We start from the raw sequence: 26,963 nt of genomic DNA, 5'->3' as shown, positions 1-26,963 counted from the left end.
AGGGAAGGGAAGGAAAGATGGAAGGAAGGAAGTTGTGTGTCTGTTGAAAGGCAGTTCTGTTGGAAGAGAAAAATGATGCACTGAGGAACACAATAATGAGATAGAGCAGTAGTTCCCATAGTGTTCAACTTTGATTATGATTATATGATTTTTCCTAGGATTCAGACATATTCCTTTCTTTAGCTCTGGGAGACACCTCCATGTTTTTATAATAAAGATTCAAATTGGATTTCTGTCACTTGCAAGCAGAGTCTTGGATAATACACTTAAACTGTCATTTGGAGAAAATTACACTTAACTTACAAAGCTATTCTATTCAGCTGAGGGAGTCTATAAATAGATTAGAAAAACAGCAAGGGAAATCATAGATGTTTTGGATTTTGAAGAGACCTTCAAGAGCCAGAATCTGGAGAGATAAAGTGATTTGGCCAATTACCATCATCAGTTTGCCAAATAGTCTGGTTCTTAATGCTCTTTACTTTTTATTGCATTGCTCAATTTCTTGTTTCATTTCCTTTTGGTCGGCTTGCTCATTCTTTGGTCCTGTGTCTTTGGCGCACTGCTCTTCTGCTGATTCTCACATACATTTCACATATTCCCTTTCTTTGGCCCTGCATTTCACTGTTAGTATCAGGTTAAATTACTTTCTTAGTGTATCCTGTACTCAAACATAACAGTTCTCTAATTGCTCTCTATTCTTTACTGGGTTTAAGTCACCTTAATGAGCTTCCATGAAGGGAATTTCTAGTCTCCAATAATTGCATTAGTTTGACGTTAGAACTGTGACCTCAGAGCAAAATAAGACATGAGAAATATACTCGATACAGTCAGATGCCACTTAAATATTTATAGGTGTTGTGACTCTGCTGATAGAAATATGAAAACAATGCAAAAACAGAATGAAACCTTACATAGATTCACTGAATTTCAGTTGGTCTGGGTGGATACTACAAACTCAAAGCAGACTGTAAAATCAGGTACAACAATATGTGAATCCAAGGCTCTTATACAGCAAGGCAACCCACATTTGAAAGGCATGACATTGGAATCCTCAGAGGTCTAGATGTGGCTTAGCATTGGCTGAAAGGGTCTAATCATGAGAAAAATATCCTGGATATTTTTGGTCTACATCCCAAGGTAAGGGGTGAATCGTATCCCTACAGAATTCATGGTTGAGGTCTTATCCCCCAGTCCCTCAGAATGTGACTGTACTTTGAGACAGCCTTTGAAAGAGATAAATTAAGATGGGGTCATTAGGGTGGACTCTAATCCAATCTGGTGTTCTCATAAGACGAAATTTTGCTATGTGAACAGACACCAGAGATACCTACACAGATGAGACCATGAGAAGAAATAGCAAGAAAGATGCCATCTGCAAGTAAAGAGAGAGGCCTCAGCATAAATCAAACCTGCTGACACCTTAATCTTGGTTCCAGTCTCTGGAAATTTAAGAAAATAAATTTATGTTGTTTCAACCACCCAATCTCTGGTATTTTGTTAAGGCAGCCCTAGCAAATGAACACATCCCATAATCCAACTCAAATCTCCATGCAGTACTTACTAGAAGTAAATTCAGTTCAGAAGCTAATGTAAAAAATTATTTGTGATGAAATAATTGATTTTTTAGAGTCTTAGACCTTGGGATTAATGATAGGAATAGTCTGTAAATATATTAAGTATTTTAAATATTTTATAAATACCCATACTTAAAAATATTTAAAATAGTTAAAACATTTATGAAACACTGGCATATACTCTCCAATTTAAATTGTGATATTTGAATAATTAATTTAGACATGATTTCAATTAAGTTTTATAAATTTACAAACCATACTGAAACTTTTAAGAGAACATGAGTCTTTATATTTATACATTTAAATTATTAAACTTACAAAAGTTATGTATATGTATATGAAGGCTTATTTGCTAGTTACATTTTGAAATAATTAGAAAATTGAATGTAATGGAGATCACAAATAAAATTTAAAATATTTAAAGAAATTTAATTAAACTATAAAAGAACTCATAAAATGACAGTAAAAAATTTCACTGTCTATAGATAGAACAATAAAATTTATGCAAATACTTAGAATATAAGTAACTAGAGTTTTGAATTTATAAATGTAATAAATCAAATACTTACTTTATTTCAAAATAATCTCAGAATTACAGAAATAGTATAGCACAAAGACCTTTTCCCCCCGAAATATTTATAAATAATTTGCTGACATGATGCCTGTTGACTCCCAAATGCTTTAGTGTAATTTCCCAAAATCAAGGATATTTTCTCATATAACCACAACATAATCATCAAAAGTAGGACATAGACATTTTACATTACTACATTTTACATTACTCATCTTCAAAAAAATTCAAATTTCACCAATTGTCCCCAAATCCCCTTTATAGGATAAGAATGTAATTCAGAATCATGGGTTGCATTTGATGATCACGTGTCTCTAGTTTCCTTCAATCTGAGACAGTTTCTCAGTCTTCTGTTTTCAAGAACTTGACTCCTTGAAGATCTCAGGCCAGTTATTTTGCATAATGTCCACAGATTTTTTTTTCCTGAGTTTTCTCTTGGTTATATTCAGGTTATGTAAATTTGGCAGGATTATTACAAAAGTGATGAGGAGTTCCTGTGTTCATATTACTTGGTGGGGAACAAATTCAGTTTGCCTCATTACTAAACACATTCTCTTTGATCACTTTTTGAAATTTACCCAAGGGATACAGGAGTACTGATGCATAGGGGCACGTGTACCCCAATGTTCATAGCAGCACTCTCAACAATAGCCAAATTATGGATAGAGCCTAAATGTCCATCAACTGATGAATGGATAAAGAAATTGTGGTTTATATACACAATGGAATACTACGTGGCAATGAGAAAAAATGAAATATGGCCTTTTGTAGCAACGTGGATGGAACTGGAGAGTGTGATGCTAAGTGAAATAAGCCATACAGAGAAAGACAGATACCATATTGTTTCACTCTTATGTGGATCCTGAGAAACTTAACAGGAACCCATGGGGGAGGGGAAGGAAAAAAAAAAAGACGTTAGAGTGGGAGAGAGCCAAAGCATAAGAGACTGTTAAAAACTGAGAACAAACTGAGGGTTGATGGGGGGTGGGAGGGAGGGGAGAGTGGGTGATGGGTATTGAGGAGGGCACCTTTTGGGATGAGCACTGGGTGTTGTATGGAAACCAATTTGTCAATAAATTTCATATATATAAAAAAAATAAATTAAATAAAATAAAGACCTATTGAATAAAAAAAAAAAAAAGAAAGTGGTGTCTTCCAGGTTTTTCCATCATTCCCTCTATAACTAATACATGTTTTGTGGGAGATACTATGTAAATATCCTGTTCTTCATCAAACTTTGCTTTTATTCCTTTCTGTGGATCCTTATGGGCTCATAATTTCCTGCTTTCTGTTGTTTTCATTATTTTGATGCCCAACCTTTCTCAGGTTTGGCCAATGGGAACGTTTCCAAGGTAGATTCATTATTCTTTTGACAAATCCCCTTCATTTTTCAAGAACTTCTTTGATTTCTGGTACAAAAAAAAATATTCTAGCCTTTGTATTTTCCCTGTCTCAGCCCAGGACATTTTCCCAAGGATTGCTATTTCCTTTTGGTAGAAAATGGTGGTGACAAACTAAGATCTGGGTGCTATATGTGCTCATCCATATAGGGTGTTGTTGCTTTGAGGCCCTCTCTTTGAACTGAGTGAGGGAAGATGTATATGTACATACATTAACATACATTCTGTATCTGTTGTATATATTGAAAATGATAAGATCACACCAAAATATCCCATTCTAATTTAACACCACTCTACTCATTCTGAGTAGATCTACCATCTCATGTCGGGCCATCAGTTTCCTGCTGAATACACCTTGCTCACCCCATTGGAACTCTGACACTCTGCTCTGGGCTTTCCCATTCCCACATAGTGAGCAGATTTCTACCTTGCTTGGCCCAGCTGATTGCCTTAGTACTAGGTTGTTTAGAATGGGAAGAGAATAGAAAGAAGAGGAAGAAACTAATATTAATTGTTAAACCACAAGTGACCTCTGAATAATATCTTTTCTGCACAAAAGCCACCTGCAAGGGCACATTAGGAAAGCATGCTTTTCTCTAATGAAGTCCTCACTTCTCTAAAATTTTTCAGTTTCTCTTAGATTTCATTGTCATGGGGTTCATATTGTCCAGGCACATAAACATATCAAACACTTCATTCATTTTATACATCATGTCATGGGACATTTCAGAATTTATTTACTCATTTAGGTCTATTGAAAACTTTGTATTTATATTTTTTTACTCTTGTTCTTCAATTTCAGACCTCTTATCGATATTCAACAAATTTAGTAGACAGCACTGCCACATGGTATGGGTTTTGGTCCACTATATTTGGCAACAGTAGGACCTGGAACATTTTTGTTTTGGAAGATCTGAGTTACAATATAGTCACTAATTACTATATCTTTAAAGTAGCAAGAAGATTCTCTCCCATGAACTGTTGCAGTCAGCTTCAGTATTTAGGGTAAAAAATTAAAAAAAAAAACTCAAATGGGATTAATATCTATACCACACAAAGACAGTCAAGATTATGGTTTTCTTTCTAATTTCTTTATCAACTTTTATTATTCTAATTTGCCTTCCAGCTACAGAGCTCATTTATTATTCTAATTTGCTTCTGGTTACAGCATTCATTTAAATTTAGCAAGCCCATTAGGGGGGCCATCTAGCATGTTGGTAGTTAAGTCTTTCTTCTGGAAATGTGGTCAAAAATGACAGCTTGAATGTAGAGGTCTGTCTGGATAGGGATTCTAGTAGAGTTGTCACCTGGGGGAACCTAAAATATATAAATCATATTGTCAATCAGTCCAGTCCATACAGATGATGGGCAGTAAATGAATTTTCTTCTTGCTTCAATGTTATAGTAAACAGAACAAAAAGTGCTATGGCCATGGAGACATTTTTGTGTTTCCTCTCAGATTCTTTTTCTTGAGAGTAGTGATAATTCCAATCAGAAGCTTTAAGTCCCTGGGCTGTGACATTGCTGAAAATATCTAGGGTCAAAACAGTCTCCAAGGCTCATGCTTGTCTAGACTCTACTAAACCCCAAGGGTCACTAACTCTGTAGAATTTCCAGTGAAGGACTTTGTAAACGCATGTGATCACAAGTTAATAAAACTAAAAGAATTCTATCCTAATTTCAAAAATTATCCAATAAAAAATGAACTCAAGTTTGGAATTGATTCAGACTAGTGGAAGTACCTGACCATAGTGGGTTTAATGAAAAGCTTCTGCTCTGTTTTAAAAACTATCTGAACTGCTTTTCCCCACCTTCAAATTATAATCTGTGAAAAAAGATTTGCTCCTTTTACCTTATTCAGGATAGTCTGATAGTCAGGCTTCTACAGGGCTCCTGTGGGAACGAGTATTCACTATGTGGTATTGATAAGAGAGTAGAGAGAGATTCTGAAAGAGTTGGTAATATCTACAATTAGCAAATATTATTCAATGCACAAAAGAATGAAGTTACTTGCTCTTTCTTCTTATAGGAAGAGATGATAAGACATTTAGATGTGGGACTGGAGGAAAGTTTTGGTCCTGCCTTGTTCTTGTGGTACTAATTTCTTATGCTAGAGAAAAAATATATTGGACCCATCTCTTATTAAGTAGAGTCAGCAAAACTGTAAAGACTGAAATGGGCAAATAAAAATAGTGGGTGTCCTGAGTGACTCACCCAGCCAAGTTTTTTCTGCCTTTCATTATTTTTTGTGTTATTTTACAACTCTTTAAGATGTGGAAAACTTGATATAATGCAAAATATTCTTGTCTAAAAAGATGCAAATTAATTGTACCCAGTAGAATTCAATTAAGTAGTCCCCTGCATTCAGTCCTATTTTGCATCTATTTGTAAATTAACTTCAGTTTTTCTTATTCCCTATATATGTTTTGCTCTTAGAATTCTCCTCTGAATTGCTTGCAACTTCCTACTGGTTCCCTCTGTAATTAGTAAATTAAATAAAATAGTTGGCATATTCATTTCATATCTGTATGAGAGTCATATCATTTTTACATGAGAGTTATATCCTTTTAAGAAAAATTATTTCGGAAACTACAATGCCCAGTGGATTCACCTGATGGCTGAGGAACCTGTATTGTTGGAGGAGTGCTGTACCTCATGCATGACATAAGTCAGGGCATTTCTTGGCTCCAAGAGGTAAATTCTCTGTTGTAACAGAACTTTCACTTTGCTGATCCTCTATTTCTTTACATATTTTCCATTTTACTACTTTTGTGTTTTGTTTTTGTTTTTGGAACTTTTACAATCAATAAATTATTCCCTACTGGTGACAGTAGTGATTCAGAATTGGGATTTGTGGCCAAAATTTTGTGATCTCTGTAAATGGAGTAATAGATTATAGAGATTTATTCTTTCTTGGATGTAAGACAACAGAGAATCTGATTTATTAGTATTTTATTTTATTTGTCTACTTGTGTATTTTGAGCTCAAATTAAGAATCTGGTGCTTATCAGGAAAGGAAACAACTTTTTGATATATGGACTGATAATTTCTTTGTTTACTTTTGGCCTGTGGCTAAATGTTAAAATTCCAGGAAAATGAGGAAATCAAAGTTTTGATACTTGATATATGCTATATGTAAAAGGTTATTCTTATAGAAACTCAGAAATATTTCAGACATTTAAGTTCATGCAGTTAAGGTAAATTTTTGGCAAATTAGACGAGTCTAATGATTTTGGTATAAAAAAAATCTTATAGTCTGATTTATCAGTGTTGGGTGTAATATAAGCTTACATTCTATTCTGCTTGGGTTTGCTTTTCTTAAATTTATTCAGGTATACTGATCAAATAAGCTAACATTATTCCTACACAATATTTAAGATAATGAAAAATGTAAATTTGTATTCAACAAAATCAAATCATTATTCTGATAACTTTATTTCAATGGTAATTAGGTTTTATTTTTAGTATGTCAACTAGAAATTAATTCCCAAGATCTTTATAGATAACATAAAACCTTGGCCTGCTATCAAGTTGAATTATATAATGAATATTCATTTGATATCTAGATAATTTCTAAGATAGAATACTGATCATTTAATGCCTAATTATTAGGCATCATTTTAAATTTATATACTTTTGCTTATATCTCATGAAACATTCCCATTTTGTCTCTTTAAAAAGGTATGTATGTGGCTGAAGAAAGTTGCAACATAAACTTGGCTTTCTGTTAAAATGCTTTTGGAAGAGAGATCATTGTTAACTTTCTGCCTCTAGTTTTTTCTATGAAATAGAAGTTACTTTACACTATATATTAACTAACTTGAATTTAAATTAAAAAAAGATGTTCTACACACACAATATTGCCATTGACAAATATATAATTTTATTATTTCCTTTCAAAAAAAAAACCCAACAAATAAAGCTGATAGGAATAACAGAAGAAATAGAAGTTACTTTGGTTAAGTTTCAATTAATATGAATGACTGAGTTTACACTAAGTAATAGGGACAGACTAATACCACTGTTTATGGGCTTTTGTATTCCAAAGAGAAAGTAGTTTTGTCTTATAGAGGAGGTTTTAAAGTAGTGGTTTTATATATACTTATACACTGTATAAATATATACAGTAGTGTTTTTCAGGCCTTATTTTTTTTTTCTTTTGCTCCTTTTCAGAACCCCTATACAATCTTGAGACTTACTGGGGACTCCAAAGAACTTTTATGTGGGTTATAACCAACATATTGGAAGTTGAAATTGAGAAATTTTAAAATACTTACTGATTCACTTGATGAGAGCAATGATGAATGTGAATTAAAATGTTAACAGAAATAACATCTTAATATTAATATAAAAATTATTTTGAACTACTGGATACACTGAGAATTGCTTTGATAGAAAAATCAAAATAAAGGGAAAATTTGGAGATAAAATTTACTTGCCTTGGTTTATAGTCCTTGAGTTTGTAAAGAAGTGATGAAATGTACTAAAATTTTAGTAATGCTTGCCTTATCTTGGTGGGCTTGCTTTCTTTATTTACTGGTTCATTCCTTTGCCTACTATACAAAAGATTTTTTTTTTTCTTTTTGACCTTCTGTGTAATCTCTAGATAGCAAATATTCTGCATCTTATAAGAATATTTTCCTGTGCTTTATATTGAATTTATTACATTCTTGATTAAGAAAAAGAAAGAAAAGAGCAAAGAACAAAAATTCCTCACTTATAAAAAATAAGGTCTTTACAATCATTTTAATGTCCATATTTATTTAAAATGTTTTATTATTTTAAATGTTTATTTAATTAAATATATAACTCTGTATTATATGATCCTATCTTAATAAATGTCCAAATATCCTCTGACAATTTTTTTTTCTAATTTTTGCTTTCCCATCATTGGATTCTAAGTATAGAAAAAATTAAACGAAACTTTACACCTACTTTATACTTACTTTCCATGACCATTTAGTTATTTGCATAGGTTCCATTAGAAGCTGTTAATTTTTTTTTTTTTAATCAGGGTGTAATTATACAAATGGAAAAACCAAGGTTTTGCTCGCAATGTCGCATTTGAAAATAATGCTCACTTAATCAGGTAGGAACAGCCATTCTTCAGGGATTAAGTTTGACTTCACTTATGGAAGCAATGCCTACAAAGCCCTGGCCTACTTCTTGGCTTAGAAAGTCTAAGAATATTATATATTAAATAGATGTAACCTTAGTATATTTGGGGGACCTTGAGAAAATAGGAATTTACCCAAATTTATAGGTATTTCAGGTGAAATACGGTGGAGAGCATTTCTTGGGCTTGGTTTCCTAGCCTCAGGTCAACAAATAATAGAGGGTTTTAAAAACCCAATTTGAGATTCCTTATGAAAATTTCCAGACACAATTTAATTTAGTATTTGTTCAAAGTTGTATGGTTTTAGAGTTTACAAAGGAAACTTAAGGTGTCCTATATGGTAAAATAACACTTTCACTGCATTTATGTAAACAACCAGGCAAATCTAATGGCACCAGTCTTATTTTATAAGAATAATCATTCTTTGAATTTATTATGCTAAAAAGAGGAAAGGAGACTGTCAGAAAAAAATTGAGAGAGACTCCGAAATGGGAAAAAAACAAATAGCAGCTATCATGACTACTCACTCATGTAGGTTTTCTCATCTTTAACTGGTATTACAAACCTGTAAGTTGTAGAAATCTGATAATAATGCAAATAATTCATGTCCATATAAATGCAAAGTAGTGTTCCTTAGAATGCACCTGATTTTTGCATTGATGTTGACAGGCCAGTTTTGTGTCTATTTGTAAATTCATTTCAGAATTTCTTATTCCCTTTTCACATCACTGCCCTTTGAATTCTTCTTCACACCAATCATAACATTTTACTGGTCGCCATTAATTAATGAGTTAAAAATCTTTGACACATGTTTATTTTATGTCTATATGAGAATCACGATTCTACCTTCTTTTAAAAATTATTCCTTAACAACACATAATAAGAGTTCTAAAAACAATTTTACATATACAACAACAATAAATGATGCCATTGGTTGAGAAAATTCAGTACTTAGGAAAAACTCTGATTTCAAATTCACAGCACTTTAAGGAGCTGCTAAAAGACTTCTACTTGAAGGTCATTACTAGTTCCCAAGAGAGATGGGACTCCTAGCCAAATATAAAATAGAAGTAAAACAAGTTATTGGGATAAGATCAATAGGTATAAATTACTGAGAAATAATACTTGATGGAACAAAGTAAAAAGATTCCAATATTACTTCATAAAATCCTAGAAAAATTACAGATTTAAACAACATATCAAGGAAACCATAAACTAATCTAGAAGGAAATATAGGTCAATATTTGTTTCAGTCTTATGTAGAAATCTTTTTAAATATAGAAACGCAGAAGAAATCAGAGAGGGAAATTAATGGTTTGAACTATAAAGTTTAAAGTAAAAAAAAAAAAGTTAAAAGTAAAGTTTATAAAAAACTTTATAAAAAAGTAAAAAAACTTTATTAAAAAAAGTAAAAAAAAGTTTATAAAGTTTAAAGTAAAAAAAAACCATTAAGTTAAAAAATAGATAGCTAAAATATAATATGTCACTAAAAAGTATGATAGCCAAAGGTTTACTACCTTTTATATATAGAATACTTAAAATTCGATTAAAAAAAAAACCTTACTAAAACTCTATATAAAAGTGTGTAGAGGACAATAACAATTACAGAAGAAATATAATGTGCTAACATGCATATGAAAATGTTCATCCCTAATAACAATAAAAAAGAAAATGAAAATGACTCCAAATAAAGGTGAACTATAAAATCAACAAGCTTAAAAAGTATGCAGAATAAATAGGGCATGGTGAATGGTCAGCCTTCAATAGTTTAGTAAACTGATATTGACTCATGCAAAGTAGTTTGCCAGTATCTCTATAAGGCTTTACTATATATGTATCTATCTTTTCATGAAACATTTTCCAAGTTAAGAATCCATCTTAAAGATTAAATCAGAAACTTAGTAATAGACAGTTGTTATTTAAACTTGGAGAGAAAAACAGAAACCAACCTAAATGTCCATAAATGAGAAATTCCTATGTAAATTATGACTACTTCATAGGAGAGAATATTATTTACATTGGTTTACAGCTTGTTTTTTCACTTAATGTATCTTGAACATTTACTCATACTAGGACCTCAACCTCACTAAATACAGCTTTATTCTTTTTTAAGACTCAGGTATATTATTTCACTGAGCTGATGTACCATAATTTATGTAACCATTGCCCAGTCATGGGCATATAGATTATTTCCAGCTTTGAACTATTGCAGGGAAAAATGATATTCTTTTAGGACGTCCACTGTTTCTAAGTTGATACACAAGGAAGCAATATTCATTCACTGAACACCTTATTCATTGGCACATTAAACACATTTTCTTATTTAATCTCCACAACAACCCTTTGTGAAACGGTTGTTTTTATGGATTTTACAGATGAGAAAATAGAGGTAGAAAAGTGCTCAGAGAGATTGAGCAATTTGCCCTAATCACAAAACTGATAAGACCTATTTAAGTCTTACTCATTTTCCCTATTTAGGCCCCTCTCAAAGGGCCTTTCCCTGCTTGAGTCCTGGTAGTTATTCCTGTCCCTTTCCTACTCCTCCTCTTGTTCTACCAGCCCCTTCCAACTGCTTCCATGTATTTTGGAGAGTCCTCAGGTCTTCAATTTTTAAGTGGAATTCATTAAAAGATTTATGATTTCAATATCCTAAACTATTATTATGCTACTTGGTGTGTATGACCATATGTGTTTTTTTGTTTGTTTGTGTTTGTTTTTTTAGCCAAATACATGAAATTTGTCAGACTTTTGAAATAAGTTGTATTTCCCAAAAGATTAAGAACCTATCCTCTGGAGCAGTGTCATGTGCTCGTAAGGTAGTTTTCTGGGGTACCAAGTTGGGGCTACCATTTGTTTGATTGTGTTTTACACTGAGATATCCCAGCCAGCAAAAACAATTGAGAAGTTGTCAAGATATTTTCCACTCTTGCCAATGGCCTTGATCACTGTTCATGCTATGTGTTCCATGTTCCAATAAACTTCGACATCCCTTACTCTGCTTTGGGATTTCAGTGCCTCAGAAACTCTAAGCATCTGCTGGGGTGGAGAATGGTTAAGAAGGAGCCGTGGGAGTTGACGACTGGTTCAACTGTTGAGACCCAGAAGAAATCATGCTCCCTTTGAATTAGAAATAATCCCTTAACTGTGGTTTTGCACCTGCAATGACTCCATGCCTGACTCATGGGTTTTCTGGTGTCTGTTTCTTTGTCATTAACTATCAGGTCTTTGAAATCATGGAGGACACAATTCTTTTGTTCTTATTTATTCATTTCATTCAGCCAGGAACCTAACCTTCCACTCTTTCTAAGGCTTCTCATTCTAATTTGTGACAATAAATTTTGCAAAAAAGTGAGCGTGAATTGGGACTAAACCTCTCGTTCAAATTTCTCCTTTCTCACTTCCTTGTTGGTCTTATACCTTTGGTATAATGTTTGATTAGGCTGCCATTCTAGTTCGAAGCTTAAAGCAGCATTTTTTTCTTTGTCATGTATGTTTTATTGGGATATGTTCTTTTCACTGAAGATATTCAACTTGGAAGTGTTATCATTTATACTCTTATTACTAAGCACTAATATACAAACAATAATTCAAAATTTTATATTTAACCTTTTTCTTTCCTCCAGCTCACCTTTCTTGTCCCACACTTCATATATGAGTTCATACATTGGACACTTAACAACAATGTGCTTATCTCTGGGGGTTGTTCTGTAATACTGCATATAAAATTAAAATCAGTTTTTCAGGTCAAGAGGAGGGCATAGCATTTAAGTTTTAGGAGTTCTAATTCATAAAAGCTAAGCTCTGTTATGTAATTTTTAATGTATTCCTCAAGGCCATTGATTTTAGCAGCAGTTTGTTGAGTAAATACTTAATTTATATGTGGTAGACTTTCAGTTCAGGTATACCAGGTGATTGCCCAGGGGAGAAAATGTTTAAAAGCTTCTTAGTATGTGGGTGTTTTAGGGCTATAATCAACCAAACATTCAGTAATTTGGGCAGCAAAACCAGAAAGTTGGCAAGGCCTCAGCTTTACTTAATAACTGTGCCTGTGCCACAGTTAAAAAGGAACATTTACAAGAGGCCCCGGAGGAAAATCTAGGAGCCAGAAGAGTGGTGTTGGTAATTCAGTGTCCCTTGCTCTATTAATTCAAGTTTGCGTGGGGTTTGAGGGAACACTGTTGGAGACTTTGAGGAAACCATACCTTTGCTTAAACATATTCTATTCAGTATGGGTTGTTTGTTTGTTTGTTTTCCCTAAATATCCAACAGGAAATATATCTGAACTCTGTAAAAAGACAGATTGTAAAATTGCGAACCTTCACTAGGAGGGTGGAGCCTCAAGAGATTAACTTCGAATCATCTGCGGACAGCCTGTAGAAATGTTATGGGCCTCCATTTTGAGAGGAAGAATTTCAATCCTGTGACAGGCTCCCTCTCATTTTAATGCAGTCAGTGAACTGGGAGGGAGCATTAAGGAGGCAATTAACACCTTTCTTACTAACAGCAGCAAATACTTGGGTGGGTGTTGCTGGGAGGAACAGAACAGAGCAGAGCTGTGATAAAATACCACTATAATCTTCCTCTAGATTGACCAAACAAAAATATGTTTTTATTGGTAGGAGTTATTTTTAATCTTAAACTTTGTTCATATAGATATTATTTTGCTCATAGAAAAAGAAAGAGAATGTCTTTTTTAATCTGAATTAACATACCATGATGACCATACATTTACTTTAAAAAAATAATAAAAATAATAAAAATATTTTTCTCGTTCACCCATGGACGTAACATATCACCACTGCCCTGACGCCCAATGTCACCACTCCAAAGTTCAGCGAAGAGCCCCCAGGTTTAATTCACCTACCAAGGAGGGAAAAGCACCAGAGTCAATTACTCTGGTAATTGCTAAAAATAGCAGATTAGCTCTACATATGTTTCTAGTGCCTAAGATCCTAAAATATTTTAAAGTTAACCTCAAAAGTTTCCAGGATTATTTTTGGCCCTACTATTCATTTCTTTAGCAAATATTTAATATTCAATTTATTCATTCCACAGATGTTTACTGAGCATCTACCATATGCTAGCACTGGAGATACAACGGTAAAGTGACCAGAAATGTTCCTGCCCCATGTTTCAGTTTATGCTTTATGAGTTTCTGTAGCATATATTGATTCATTTGAGTTTCTGAACAAACCTACCTGACAAAGTGATTCTTGGTGAGCTAGTGATGGCAGCAGTTTATCCATGGAAGCATCTAGTGTGGTCAGTCATATTACCATGGAGGTTATCCAGAAGTCTTTGGTATATGGTCTATACTTTCTAGTCTGCAGTCTCAGGAATGTGTAATTTGGGCTACTTAAAATTAAGACTGTTGAATTAAAACTTGTTTTAGAGGAGCAAAGTTTGATTACTTTAGGGGCATACAGTAAGGTGAAACCAACAGCTCACAAAGTATTACTAATTTACTAATAAAAGAACAATGGATATGGAATCCAGCTAATCTGTAGGATCACCTGAGGAAACATTTAAAAGTACGGATTCCTGAACCTTCCCACAGATCAGTTCAGTTTGAATCATTTGGGGTGGAGTCTAGGGCTCTAATTGGTCAGTGTGCGGAGAGGGAAAGGGGAAATCCTTTAATGAAGTGACAGAAATCGCTCCTAATGAAGCCATCGTGGGTTGGACACTGATGAGGAGCACTTACGATAATAGTTTGCATTTATTATCACATTTTATGTTTGAGCAATTACAGTTTTCAAAAGGACAGGTCTGGATTAGGGGTGTCCTGTTGTACAGTGAGGAGTATTGATGTATAAAGAGAAAATAAATACATTCTGCTAAGTCAATGTACAGTCTGCATTGCACGTGCCTTTCAAGTTCTGTGACACTCAGGATGGATCCAGAAAGGTTTATTCTATAACAATGTCTTTTGTTTTGCCAATATCCTACATCAAATAGAAGCCACACATTTCTAAGATATCTTAACATGTTTTTTGTTTGTTTGATTGTTTACCAGCCATTTATCAAGTGACTACACTCAAGTGTACTTTATTAGACATTAAACAAAAATAATTAAAGGAGACTCTGTCCTATGAAATTTCATATTTTTCATACTGATTTTGTTTTGCACACCAAGGGAATTTAGCCCGCAGAAGAATAACATCCCCTCCTTTAAAAATTGTTTAATCATTTTCATACTCAGAAATTCTGATTCTAAGTCATGACTCAAATGGTACAGATTCTCACTGAACCGTGTAAAATGACAAACAAACAAACAAACAACAATCCCCCCCCCCAAAAAAAAACCCTATTGGATTTGGCTTCTACTTAGAGTTCCATTTTCTCTCAGATTTTCTCTGCTATTACTCTCCTTCCTGCACCTTGATCTCAACCCTGGTTGCACATTAGAATCATCTGGGGAGCTTCTGAAAGGTAGAGATGCCCAAGCCTTCCACTTGGACCAGTTAAATTAGAATCTTTGGAGGTGAGATCAGATGTTATGTATTCTAAAATTTCCTTGGTGATTCTGACAGCTGGTGCATGCTCACAACTCCTCTTTAACCCAAAGGGGCTCCTCTCCCTTCTCATGCAGCCCATGCCTGGTCCTTCCCCACCCATGTATATGAGGCTCCCTCCTATTAGAATATCCCTTCTATTCCAATCCTCACGTCCTCACCATACCTATCCCTTAAGATCCATTTCAGATGCTATCTCTTTCATTAACTCATTCTTGAATGCCTTAGAGCGAAAGTAAATTGTGCCTCTTCTCAACTCCTTAGAACTTTTTCTGTCCCTCTCAGCTCATTTGTTAGGTTGCCATTTCTGTGCATATTATATTTTCCCACCTACCCATCAATGAACCTGTAAGCTTTTTAAGGGCAAGAAACCCACCTTTCTGATTCATTTTTGAATCTTACAGTGCCCAGCAGTTACTCAGTAAACATAAGATTAGGAAAAGGAGGATGAATGGAAGGGATGCCTGGGTGGCTCAGTTGCATAAGCATCTGATTCTTGATTTTGGCTCAGGTCATGGTCTCGTATTTTGTGAGGTCAAGCCCTGCATCAGGCTCTGTGCTGACAGCACAGAGCTTGCTTGGGATTCTCTCTCTCTTCTTTTCTCTGCCCCTCCCCTGCACATTCTCTTCTCTCAAAATTAATAAATATATTTAAAAAAAGGAGGATGGAAGGAAAATTGAAAAGACAACAGACTTACCAATGTTCATTAAGCTCACATTTTTCTCTATACTTGTCCAGCACTAGCTCATATTCTCTCTCTTTCCTGAAGGTTGGGGTGAAGTGAGACTTCTCAACTACTTTTTCCAAACATATGCATTCTCTAAGTTTTTTCTTTGCCTGAATGATCAGGTAGTTGCAATATTAAAAACTTCAACTCAGAAACTTACTAACCACAGCAGGACCCCTACTCTAGGCCTCTTGGCTTTCACCTGGATTGTTGTTATGCTGGCACCTTCTTTAGTTTGTCCTCCTTAGTCTGTCCTAGTGTACACCCTCTCCTCCCTTTAAAACATAACTTTCATCCTGTTATTTTCCTATAAGAGCTTTGATGTATCCTCATTTCCTACCAAGTCCAGTCTGAGATTCTCATCAGCACTGCATTCAAGTCTTTCTATGCTTCATTCCCATGACAATCCTTCTTCAAGCCAATACATCAGCCAAATCGAACCAGTGAGGTTTTCCTCTGTCAACCTTATCTTTGCTAACTGGGGTCACTCCTGGTATTGCCTGCCTCACCATCTCTATGAGTTCAACTCCTAATCATTCTTCAAGTCCAATTAAAAGATTACCTCCTCTATTATCATCTAACCATCCCCAACCCTGTCCTCTATCATGCCCTCTCTAACCGGCTCCTACCCCGGATCAATAATCATCTCTTCTTCCGTAGAATTCCCAGAGTATTCCTCTTTTTGCAAGATATCACTTTCTGCCTTATGCTTATATTTTTTAAAAGCATGTATTATTTTTCATATGTCTGTTTCCCTAAAAATGTTATAAGCTTAATAAAGGGCAAGGGTTGAACTCTTGCTCATCTTTAGATCCCCTATGGTGTCTCATAATATTTACATTTAAGCTCCATTACTAGTTTCTGCTAATAATGAACTATGTGACTTTGAGTAAGTAATTAAACATGTTTGAGGCAATTTACTCATAAATTAAAAGCATGTTCTAATTCAACAGTCTTAATTTGAGATAGTTTAAATTATATATTCCTGGGTTTGCACAAGAAAACTTGAAAACACATACCAAAATTAAAATTTCTGTATAACCTTTACAAAACCTAAAACTACGGTTGCAAGAACTGTTTCTGCTGACAAACTCCTGCAGTTGTGTTTTCCCAGCTTATTTGGATTAACATAGAACGAGGTGGCTATTCCCATTCTGGCTATCATTGCTATCTGAAGTATCAGAGAGAGAATCTGCTTCCCAACTTTTAATTAGCGTAGGATTATTTTTGTGTGTTTGAGGGAATCATTCAACCATTTATTCCATGAATACTTATTAAGTGTCTATTAACCAGGCATTTTTCCAGGTGATGGGCTCTCACATTTAGTGAATGGAAGAGGGGAGAGGAGAAAAGCTGGTGACATTAAGGAAGATTTTTCTTTTCTTTTTTTTTTTAAATATTTATTTTTGAGACAGAGAGAGACAGAGCATGAACGGGGGAGGGGCAGAGAGAGAGGGAGACACAGAATCCGAAGCAGGATCCGGGCTCTGAGCTGTCAGCACAGAGCCCGACGCTGGGCTCGAACTCACAGACCGTGAGATCATGACCTGAGCCGAAGTCGGAAGCTCAACCTACTGAGCCACCCAGGCACCCCAAGGAAGATTTTTCTTATTTTTAATTGTTTTATACAATCTGTCTCTCCAATTAGTAGATCAGGAAGGCTTTAGACCACCTAGGTTATTCTAAGACTCAAGGAAACTCTCCCATGGTTGATGCTTCCTAAAAGGAAAAGAAAAATGCCTATTTTTTTTCATTTGTCCAGATAATGTAGGGAGTGAGTGCAAAGTGCTTCCACTCAATCCTTCTAAAGATAATACACTGGAAACATTTTGGTGGGTGTGAATCACTCAGACAAGCATTCTTCATTCAAAAATAGAAACTAACTTTATTTGTTCCAGATGTTATACAGCTGCAGGGAAGTTAAAGCCAGTGGTCCTGTTTTCAATGCAACCAAACTCTTATTGCATTTGGAATTTCTTAACCAATGAACTCATATTACTTGTTCTAAGATCTGCACAATTTTCTTTTTTCCACTGTTACCGTTCACAAACAACTATGTTTCGTGGGAACCACTTTTCAGAATTAATGAGTGTACATCTGTCTTGTGCAAAGACATCCTGTTTATCACAATTTCCACCTTTCATTTATCTTGACCTTTAAAAATTTTAAGCATAAAATATTGCAAAGAGATCATCTGAAGGAAAGGAAAAGGAGAGTTGAGTTGTATTGTTCTTACAATATTTTAGAGTACATTTTGGAGTTATAAGTTATGGTGTTTATTTTAGCAAGAATTTCAAATAAAATTATTCATAACAATGTTGAGTATAAAAATGTATCTTATCATTGTGCATTTGTAATTTAAAAAACTTGACAACTTATTTTTTGATTCTCCTGTAGGCGTGTCTACAACAGATACTGTATGGGTGCACGTAGGAGAGGTACATGATAATTTCATATCTAATCCATAAAAATCAAAATATATTTGAGAACGCTTATGTTTGAAAACAAGGGTGCTAGATCTCTTGAGATTATTGTCTTTTTATGGAGAAGCTTTTCTCAAATTGTGGTTCATAGATCATCTGTAGCAGAATTTCACTGGCTGCCTGTGAAAATATGTATGTCTGGGACCAGTGGAGTCAGAATCTCCAAGAACTGGGGCTGTAGAGGGACCCTAGAAATCAGGGAAGAGCAACAACAACACTCACATCTTCCATTATGAACTAGAAAACCCTGAGAAGTTAAGTGAATTTCTCAAGGTCAGTCAGTTAACAGTAAAGTAAGGCATAGAATTTTGCTTATTGATGCTGAAACCAGCATTCTTTTCCATTAGGTCATCTATTAGTTTTATCTTCAAAGAGATAAAATCAATATAAAAATTAAATACATATAAGTATCTAAATATTATCAGGTGTCCCACCAATAATTTTTTTATAATTAATTCTCTTAGTAATTCCTTCTTCTCATCACTAATTAACTAAACCCTTGTTCTTTCTCCAGGATTTGGAAATACCTTTCCTTCAGACTCATCATGAATCTTTTGAATTATAGTCAAATTATAATCAAAACCTTCCTCCCCCAAAGAGGAAAATGTTGTATTTCATGTATTGCTGACTAAATCTTTGAAGTATCATGATTAATTATTTAGGAAATGAGTGTTTTAAATTATTTAAACCATGTTCAAATAACAATTTGTATTCAATAATGATTCCACAAAGACTATAAAAACTATAATTCATGACATACATTCTTGAAGTATATATATGCTGTTAGTTAAAACAGAGCCTTAAAGCTTAAAGTAGTTTAAGTGTGATATCATTCAAAACTGATTCAAAAATTTACTTCACACATCTTAATGAAGCTGTTAATAATTTTATATCTTTAGCCCTCTCAAAGTCTCTGCAGATGTAATTTATTAAGTTTCCTGTACTTTGCCTCAATTTTGACACTCATTTGTGATAAGGAAAGGGGCACCACTAGAGAGAAGATGTGTTGGTATTCATAAATTCATACTAAATATGGCCCCAATGATTTTCAAGTTCAGTTCTTCATTTTACTAATGAGAAACCTGAGACCAAAGGGGAAAAGAAAAAAAGGAGTAGTGTTCTTTTTTTTTTTACTTTTATTTATTTAAGTAATCCCTACATCCCATGTGGGGTCTGAACTCACAACCCGAAGATCAAATGTTTTATGCTCCTCCTATTGAGACAGCCAGGCACCACAAGAGAAGTGTTCTCTTGAAGGAGATAGTGTTGTGTCAGAAATGCTAGCTGTCTACCCAAACCTCTTTTCTCCCTTTTCCAGAACTTCTGATTTCAGCTAAGTGTTTGACCACCCAAATAAAGATTCCATATCCCAGCCTTCCATGCAGATAGATATGGCCATGTGACTAAGCTCTTGCCATGGAACATAAGTGACCCTTTGTGAAGTAGCTTTTGGAAAACTTCCTTAAAAGGTACTGCGGGGGTGGGGGGGAAGGGGGGATGTCCTTTGTACCTTTAAACTCCTTCCATGAATTCTGTCTGGGATGTGGTTGTTTTGGCTGGATTTCTGTTTTGGCCCATGAGGATGAGGTCCACTTTGCCTATAGACTGTGGAGCTGCCATTTTAGATTTGGAGTCACACTATCTAGACTCACACTTAAGAGAGAAAGAAGCTTCTATTCTGTTTAAGTCACTGTGTTGGGGTTTCTGTTATTTGGAGCTATATCTGATTGCAGACAACAATCCATTTCTTACTACAAAATTTCATTTATTCATTTTTTGAGCAATTTTTTTAACATTCTTTGAGTTATTGGGCAATATTTATGAGCAAGAAATTACACTAAGTAGATATGAAACAAAAATCATTTTGTTTTTTCAATTTTAAATTTCTAAGAAGTCTTGGAAAAGTTTTTAGAACCAGACTCCCACTTTCCTTTGGTCCATCCTTGCCCTTATCCTAGGCATATCATACAATTCCTATTTCTTTCACTATAAGGATTATTTTTCTTGACTTGGATTTTAGACTGATGCTGTCATGTGAATAACATGTTTTCCAGAAGTTACAAATAAGATGCCTAAGCAACTCAAGCACAAATGACTTTAAGTTTTAACCTTCACCTCCAAACATATGACAAGCCATGATTAAAAGTCATGATGCAAACAGTCTTTGAAAATATATAAATATTTGTCCTTGAACAAATTCAAAATACCATGGGACATGTCTTTAAAATATTCAAATAAAATATATTTTCTAAGTTACCACTTAGAAATACACTAAGGGCAATACTGTTTTCAGTGTTAGTCACATACAAAAAGGGACGTTAAAATTCTGGGAACATTTGTGAGGTGAGAGTCTCCCTTCTGTAAATGATTCATCTATCCACTTAGAGCAAAAAGTACTAGACATCCCCAGGATCAGAGCACACAAATGCATTGCTCACTGGCTCCCTGATCTAATTTTGCTGGTAGGCACAAAGAAGCATTCTCACTTGTGAGTTCTATTTAAATTCTCTCAAACTCTTCCTTATTGATTTTCAAAAATTTGTTAAATTTGAAGGTTTTTTTCTTTAAGAATAATGCATGCTCTACATTTCAACATAGTCTTTTATTTCTAGATTCAAATACTGAAGAATGTCAAATATTTAATAGATTTTTTAATAATGGAAGAAATGCAACAAAATTTGGAGAGATATATAAATGTAAAAGCAGTCTTACCTTTGGATCCACATTGAGAATTTTTCTGTCTCTTTTGTATTTGAAAAGTAAGCCTTCTAGATTATCAGCAATCACTTGATAATTGGGAGTTGAATTCCAAACAGCAATATGACTGTCCCAGTTGTAAAAGCTAGAAAAATAAATATCTATTAGAAATGTATATGTATGATACAATAAATTGACAAATATATTTGAGAAAATATTTGAGGCAATTCAGTTTCAAGATAAATGAACTGCATCATAGTTTGTAAAGCCATGGAAGACACATGTGTCATTAAAATTCTTGCAGAAGAGGGGGGCCTGGTAGCTCAGTTGGTTAAGCATCTGACTCTTGATCTTGGCTCAGGCCATGTTCTCACAGTGTGTGGGATTGAGCCCCACATCGGGCTCTGCACTGACAGTGTGGAGCCTGCCTAGGATTCTCTCTTCCTCTCCCTCTGCCCCTCCCCTGCTTACACTCTCTGTCTCAAAAATAAATAAATTAAAAAGATAAAATTCTTGCAGAAAAGATTAGGCTGGGCTATTCTCAAATTCTTTGAATACATATTTATGACTATTTTGTATAATATCCTCATTTGGACACTCTAGGCATTAGGTTCCTATTCCAGTATTCTATTCCCTAGGAAGTCGTGGAGAAAATTGACGCATTCTGAATCTACTTCTTCCAGCTCAGATTCTTCAGGGTCTTAAGAGTATTCAGGGTATTAAGAGACTGTTTACTGGAAAGAAAGGCAGGCTAAGTCACCTCTTTTCATTCAAAACAAATTAATTCATTTCTTTCAGGCTTTATTTTTTAATAATATGTTTCCCAGGGAGCGAGGAAACTCTGCGAGTTTGAGAGGTTACCATAGGCCAGACATGATGTGATGTATTCTATCATAACACCCATATGAAGCTGCTCTCATTTCACAGACAAGGCAAATAGACTAGGAGGTCAGCTGGCATGGCTGAAGCCCTGTAACGAATACATCATAGGACTAATATTTCAACCCAGATCTGTGTTTCAAAGCACATGTGTGTTCTTTCTACTGCTCAACATTGCATACATTTTATCCTATTCCTATTTTTTGTGCTTGATCTATGGAAACCTCCCACTTTTTTTTTATGTCTTGCTTTATACCTATTTGTCAAAAATTAATATGTTACTTAAGATGAGTTGTAAGAATTCTCAATATATTAATTTCACAGATCTTATTCCTATTAACACAATTCTAACAGTATGTTAGTATGTTCAAATGTTAACATGTTTCTCATATGTCTAATATTATCCTGTATCTGTGTTGTTTTGCCCTTTGTTATTCCCTTTACTCATTGATTAAATGCACTCTGAATGAGTGTTTTCTGAGGCATTAATTTTTGTGCTATCACCTGAAAACGTAATGTTTACCCTCAAAGTTTTCACTACTTAGAAAGGATTCACTACATCGATCATATATTTATATGATTGAGTGCATATTAATTAGAACCATTTTCTCTCTCCCCCTACTACTTTTTCTATGGTCAAGACACAGGAATACCTGCTCCTTCTGAAGCACAGAGTTAGGAAAAGTGGTTTTCTAACTATCTTTGTGTGCTCAGTCTGTCCTCCCCAAGAGAGCAAGAATGACTATTTGATTAGTAAATAGAGGAAAGATGCTGAGTACCCATGACTTTCTACATCCTTACTTTACCTACCCTTCAAAAGTGAAGTTTATCATGGCAGGCTCAGCCCTCAATAGGTTGATATTAAGGTAGCAGCCTACAGCACTGGTGATAAATTCAATACAGTGGTGAAGGTATTAGGAGCCAATCTGACTATGCACCCAGGCTATATTCTCAAATTCTGTTTAATCCATAATTAAGATAATTTGACCTCCACCTAACTGGCTATTCAGTTAAAAGATTGCTAAATTGGAATAGGGGACATGGGTGTGATTCAAAATCTCATATATGTCTCTCTAAATAATTATTTATGAGACATATAGATAGGGATAATCCCAGTAAAATGCTTGAGTCATAGCTGTGTTTAGAGTGGCATGATTTATATCACACATTCCTGTCTTCTTGCTCTGATCTCAAATTAAAAATCTTATTAAAGTCCAGGCAGATTTTATATATATATATATATATATATATATATATATATATATATATATAAAATATATATATTTAGATTTTATATATATTACATATATATGTATATGCATATGTATGTATATGTATATAATACATATATATGTATGTGTAATATATATATATGTGTGTGTGTGTGTATATATATATATATATATATATTTATATGTTCTTTATACAAAAACTTAATTTGGGGGTTGCTTAGTTAGTTAAGCCTCCAACTCTTACTTTCAGCTGAGGTCATGATCTCACGGTTATCACATAGTGAAAAGAATTTCCTTCTTGTTTTAAGGCTGAATAAATATTCCATTGTATGTATAGACCACATTTTCTTTAAAAAAATTTTTTTTAATGCTTTATTTATTTTTGAGACAGAGAGAGACAGAGTGTGAGCAGGGGAGGGGCAGAGAGAGAGCAAGACACAGAATCCGAAGCAGGCTCCAGGCTCTGAGCTGTCAGCACAGAGCCCGACGCAGGGCTCGAACTCACAAACCGGAGATCATGACCTGAGCTGAAGTCGGACGCTTAACCGACTGAGCCACCCAGGTGCACTTACATTTTCTTTATACATTGATCTGTGCATATACATTTAGGAAGTTGCCACATCTTTGAATAGTTTCTTCTGGACTGCATATAGTTGAGTTTTTGTTTGTTTGTTTGTTTGTTTTTGTTTTTAGATGCATTCAGCCACTCTGTGTCTTTTTACTGACATTTTAATCCATTTACACTTAAATTATCAATAGGAAAAAATTACTTGTGTCATTTTATTAATTGTTTTCTGATGGTCTTAGAGTCTTTTACCTGTCTTCTCTCTTGCTGTCTTCCTTTGTGTTTTGTTGATTTTTTTTATTGATGCGGTTTGAATACCTTTTTTTTCCCTTTTGTGTATCTTCTATAAGTATTATTTTGTAGTTACCTTGGGGTTCACATAATATCTTATAGTTGTAATAGTCAATTTTAAACTGATAATAACTTAAGTTCAATCACATACATAAAATCTACATTTTAACCTCTCCCCTTCATGAACTTTGTATTATTGTTGTCATGGTTTACATCTATTCATAATGTGTTATCTTTTAATGTTATTTTTAGTTCTATTTTAACTTTTAACTTTTATAGTAGAATTAGGAGTGATTTGCCCACCACCATGACAGTATGTATTACATAAAATAGTTTCCTACTAAACAAAATGCTTTTGTATTTTGTTTAGCATCCTTTCATTTCAACCCGAAGGACTCCCTTTAGCATTTCTTGTAAGCAGAGTGATGAACTCTCTCAGCTTTTCTCTGGATAAATCTTTGTCTCCCTTCATTTTGAATGACAGATTTTCTGAGTATGCTTTACTAGGTAGCTTTTTTATTTTCTTTCAGCACTGTGAATATATCTTCCCACTCCCTTCTGGCCTACGGGGGCTTCTGCTGAAAATGTGCTGATTGTTTATGGGAAAGGGGGTTTCTTGGAGGTGACAAGTCATGTTTCTCTTGCTTCTTTCGAAATTTTCTTTGACTTTTGACGATCTGATTATAATGTGTCTTGATATGGATTTATTTGGATTTCTCTAATTGGCATTCTTTCAGCTTTTTGGATCTGGATGTCCATTTCCTTCCCCAGATTTAGAAAGTTTTCAGCCATTATTTCTTGAATAAATTTTCAGATCTTTTATCTCTCTCTTCTTCTGGGAATCCAAAAATTTATATATTGGTCCCTTGATGGTATCCACAAACACCCTAAAGCTTTCTTCATTCTTTTATATTCTGTTTTCTTTTTAATCCTCTGACTTAATTATTTCCAATGATCTGTCTTTGAGTTCACAGATCCTTTCTTCTCTTTGATCTAATGTAATGTTGGGCAAGCAGACACAACCCACAGCTGCCTACTTCTTTCTGGGAAAAGAAATGTTGGAAGAGGACTTGTAGAAGTCAAATGGCCTTTTTTTTCTTTTTCTTTTTGGTACAATTAATATGTTCTTTACCTCCATGGTTTCTGTATCATACTTTTTAATATTTTCTATCTCTTTGTTGAATCTCTCACTTTGTTCATGCATTGTTCTCTTGACCCTAGTGATCATCTTTATGACAATTATTTTGAATTTTCTTTCAGGCAAATCGTGTTACTCCATTTCTTTAGAATGGAGATTTATTTTCTGGAGATTTATTTTCCTTTTTATTTTTATTTTTTGGAACATCTTTGCTTGACTCTTGATTTTCTTTGACTCTCTCCATTGATGTCTATATGTTAAACAAAGCAGGCACCTCTCCAAATCTTCATGGACTGGCCTCATACAGGAGAAAACTGTTACCAAGAAGCCAGGCTACAACTTCTAGAGTCCTCTTCCAACATTTCTTTCCCCAGAGAGAAGCAGGCAGCTATGGGTTTTGTCTGCTTGCCCTGTAATGAGCAGGGGGGCATTATTCTATGGTGCTTACTAGCCCAAGTCACTGCCTCCCTTCTTCCCTAGGTAGATAGGCTGTGCTGGTCTTGAGCTCAAAGACTGGCAAGATAGAAGTCAGTCCTCTGGAGAGCCCTCTCAGAAAAGTTGGGGGTTTGGATATACAAACCAACTCCTTCCTCCCTTGGGAGAAACTGAGAATTAGGAGTTTCTTTTTGATCATAAGGTGCTGTGTCAACAGTAAGAATTCTGGTAGAGGGTATCCCAAACCTCTCTACTGGGTTTGGTCAGTCTGGTTTTGCATTTTTCTGGGGTGCAGGGCATTTTATTAGTTCCTGGATTTTTCACAAATTGTTGCTGAATCTGTATTTGCAAGGGGAGAGAGGGTTCAGAGTTTCTTACTCTGCTATCTTGCTGATGTCACTAATCCAATTATGTATTATTCCTGAATTATTTTTAAGTGGCAAAGTACTTGTCAATGAAGAATGGGTTAATGCATATCTCAAACTTAATTCCACTCCCTTTAAGACACCTATATCCAGATCCACACTCTAAATGTTGTCATAACTCCTAACTCTTATTGAATTTTTATTGTCTGTTATTATTCTTTGTTAGTTAATCTACAATGCTATTTTTACCTCATTGAAGCCTTGAGTTCCTTGGCTCACTCTTTTTATTCTAATTTACAACAACTAATTTCTTTACTTATTCATGATTCACTTGCCAATAATCACAACTTTATTGCTCAATTGACCCTATTTATATTGAAAAATACCAGCTCAAAATTGATTCAAATGTTTGTCTTCTCTGTTTCTCCATATGGTCTTCTGACAACTCTTGCTGAAACAACTCTATCACTGATGTAATTCTAAATTCCAAATTTCTAACCCCAGTTGGATTTCAGGTGCTGCAGAGCAATTTTTTTTACATGTCTCTAGTTATCTTTCTCTATCATTCATTATATTGTTCCTGTCTCCTATTCCTCCACTTTCTTCCTTAGTCTCAGAAGATGAGTTATCTCTTACTTCACTAGAAAAATAAAGAACATCAATGGAAACATGATCAATATCCTGTTCCATCAGTAGCAAATTTGTTTATATTGACAATGTCCCCTACCTCCTTCCATTCAACTCAGAGGAATAGGTGCACCTCTTCCTTTCCAAAGAAAAAATCATATCCATCTATATTCTAAATTCCATCCCTTAATCCCTCTTTAGTTACTTCAAATAATTATCTAAAATTTTTCTGATATAATCAAATTCAGTTCATCATAAATTTTTCCCCAGAACCAACAAACACACGCCAATGATCCCAAGTAAACAAGAAAAGAAAGAAGGAAGGAAAGAAAGGAAGAAAAAAAAGA

At 34.4% G+C, this 26,963-nt stretch overlaps 1 protein-coding gene across 2 annotated transcripts in view; it reads right to left on the bottom strand.

The window, feature by feature from the left end:
• Positions 1-4,766: 4,766 nt before the first annotated feature.
• Positions 4,767-26,963, bottom strand: part of CFAP299 (cilia and flagella associated protein 299) — a 586,842-nt gene continuing 564,645 nt past the window's right edge. For both annotated transcript variants that reach the window (XM_047090627.1, XM_047090628.1), the window contains 2 exons: positions 21,100-21,229; positions 4,767-4,862 (listed from right to left, as the gene is read on the bottom strand). In XM_047090627.1, coding sequence (XP_046946583.1) covers positions 4,767-4,862; positions 21,100-21,229 — 226 coding nt within the window. The remainder of the gene's footprint in view (positions 4,863-21,099; positions 21,230-26,963) is intronic.

The sequence above is a fragment of the Lynx rufus genome, unplaced genomic scaffold (genome assembly GCF_022079265.1).
Source record: "Lynx rufus isolate CCGP_SWC_20201006 ecotype Redwood Valley unplaced genomic scaffold, mLynRuf1.p SCAF_3, whole genome shotgun sequence".
Classification (NCBI taxonomy): Eukaryota; Metazoa; Chordata; class Mammalia; order Carnivora; family Felidae; genus Lynx; species Lynx rufus.
Note: the sequence above shows the minus strand (reverse complement) of the source record. Positions and strands in the feature narration are given on the sequence as shown.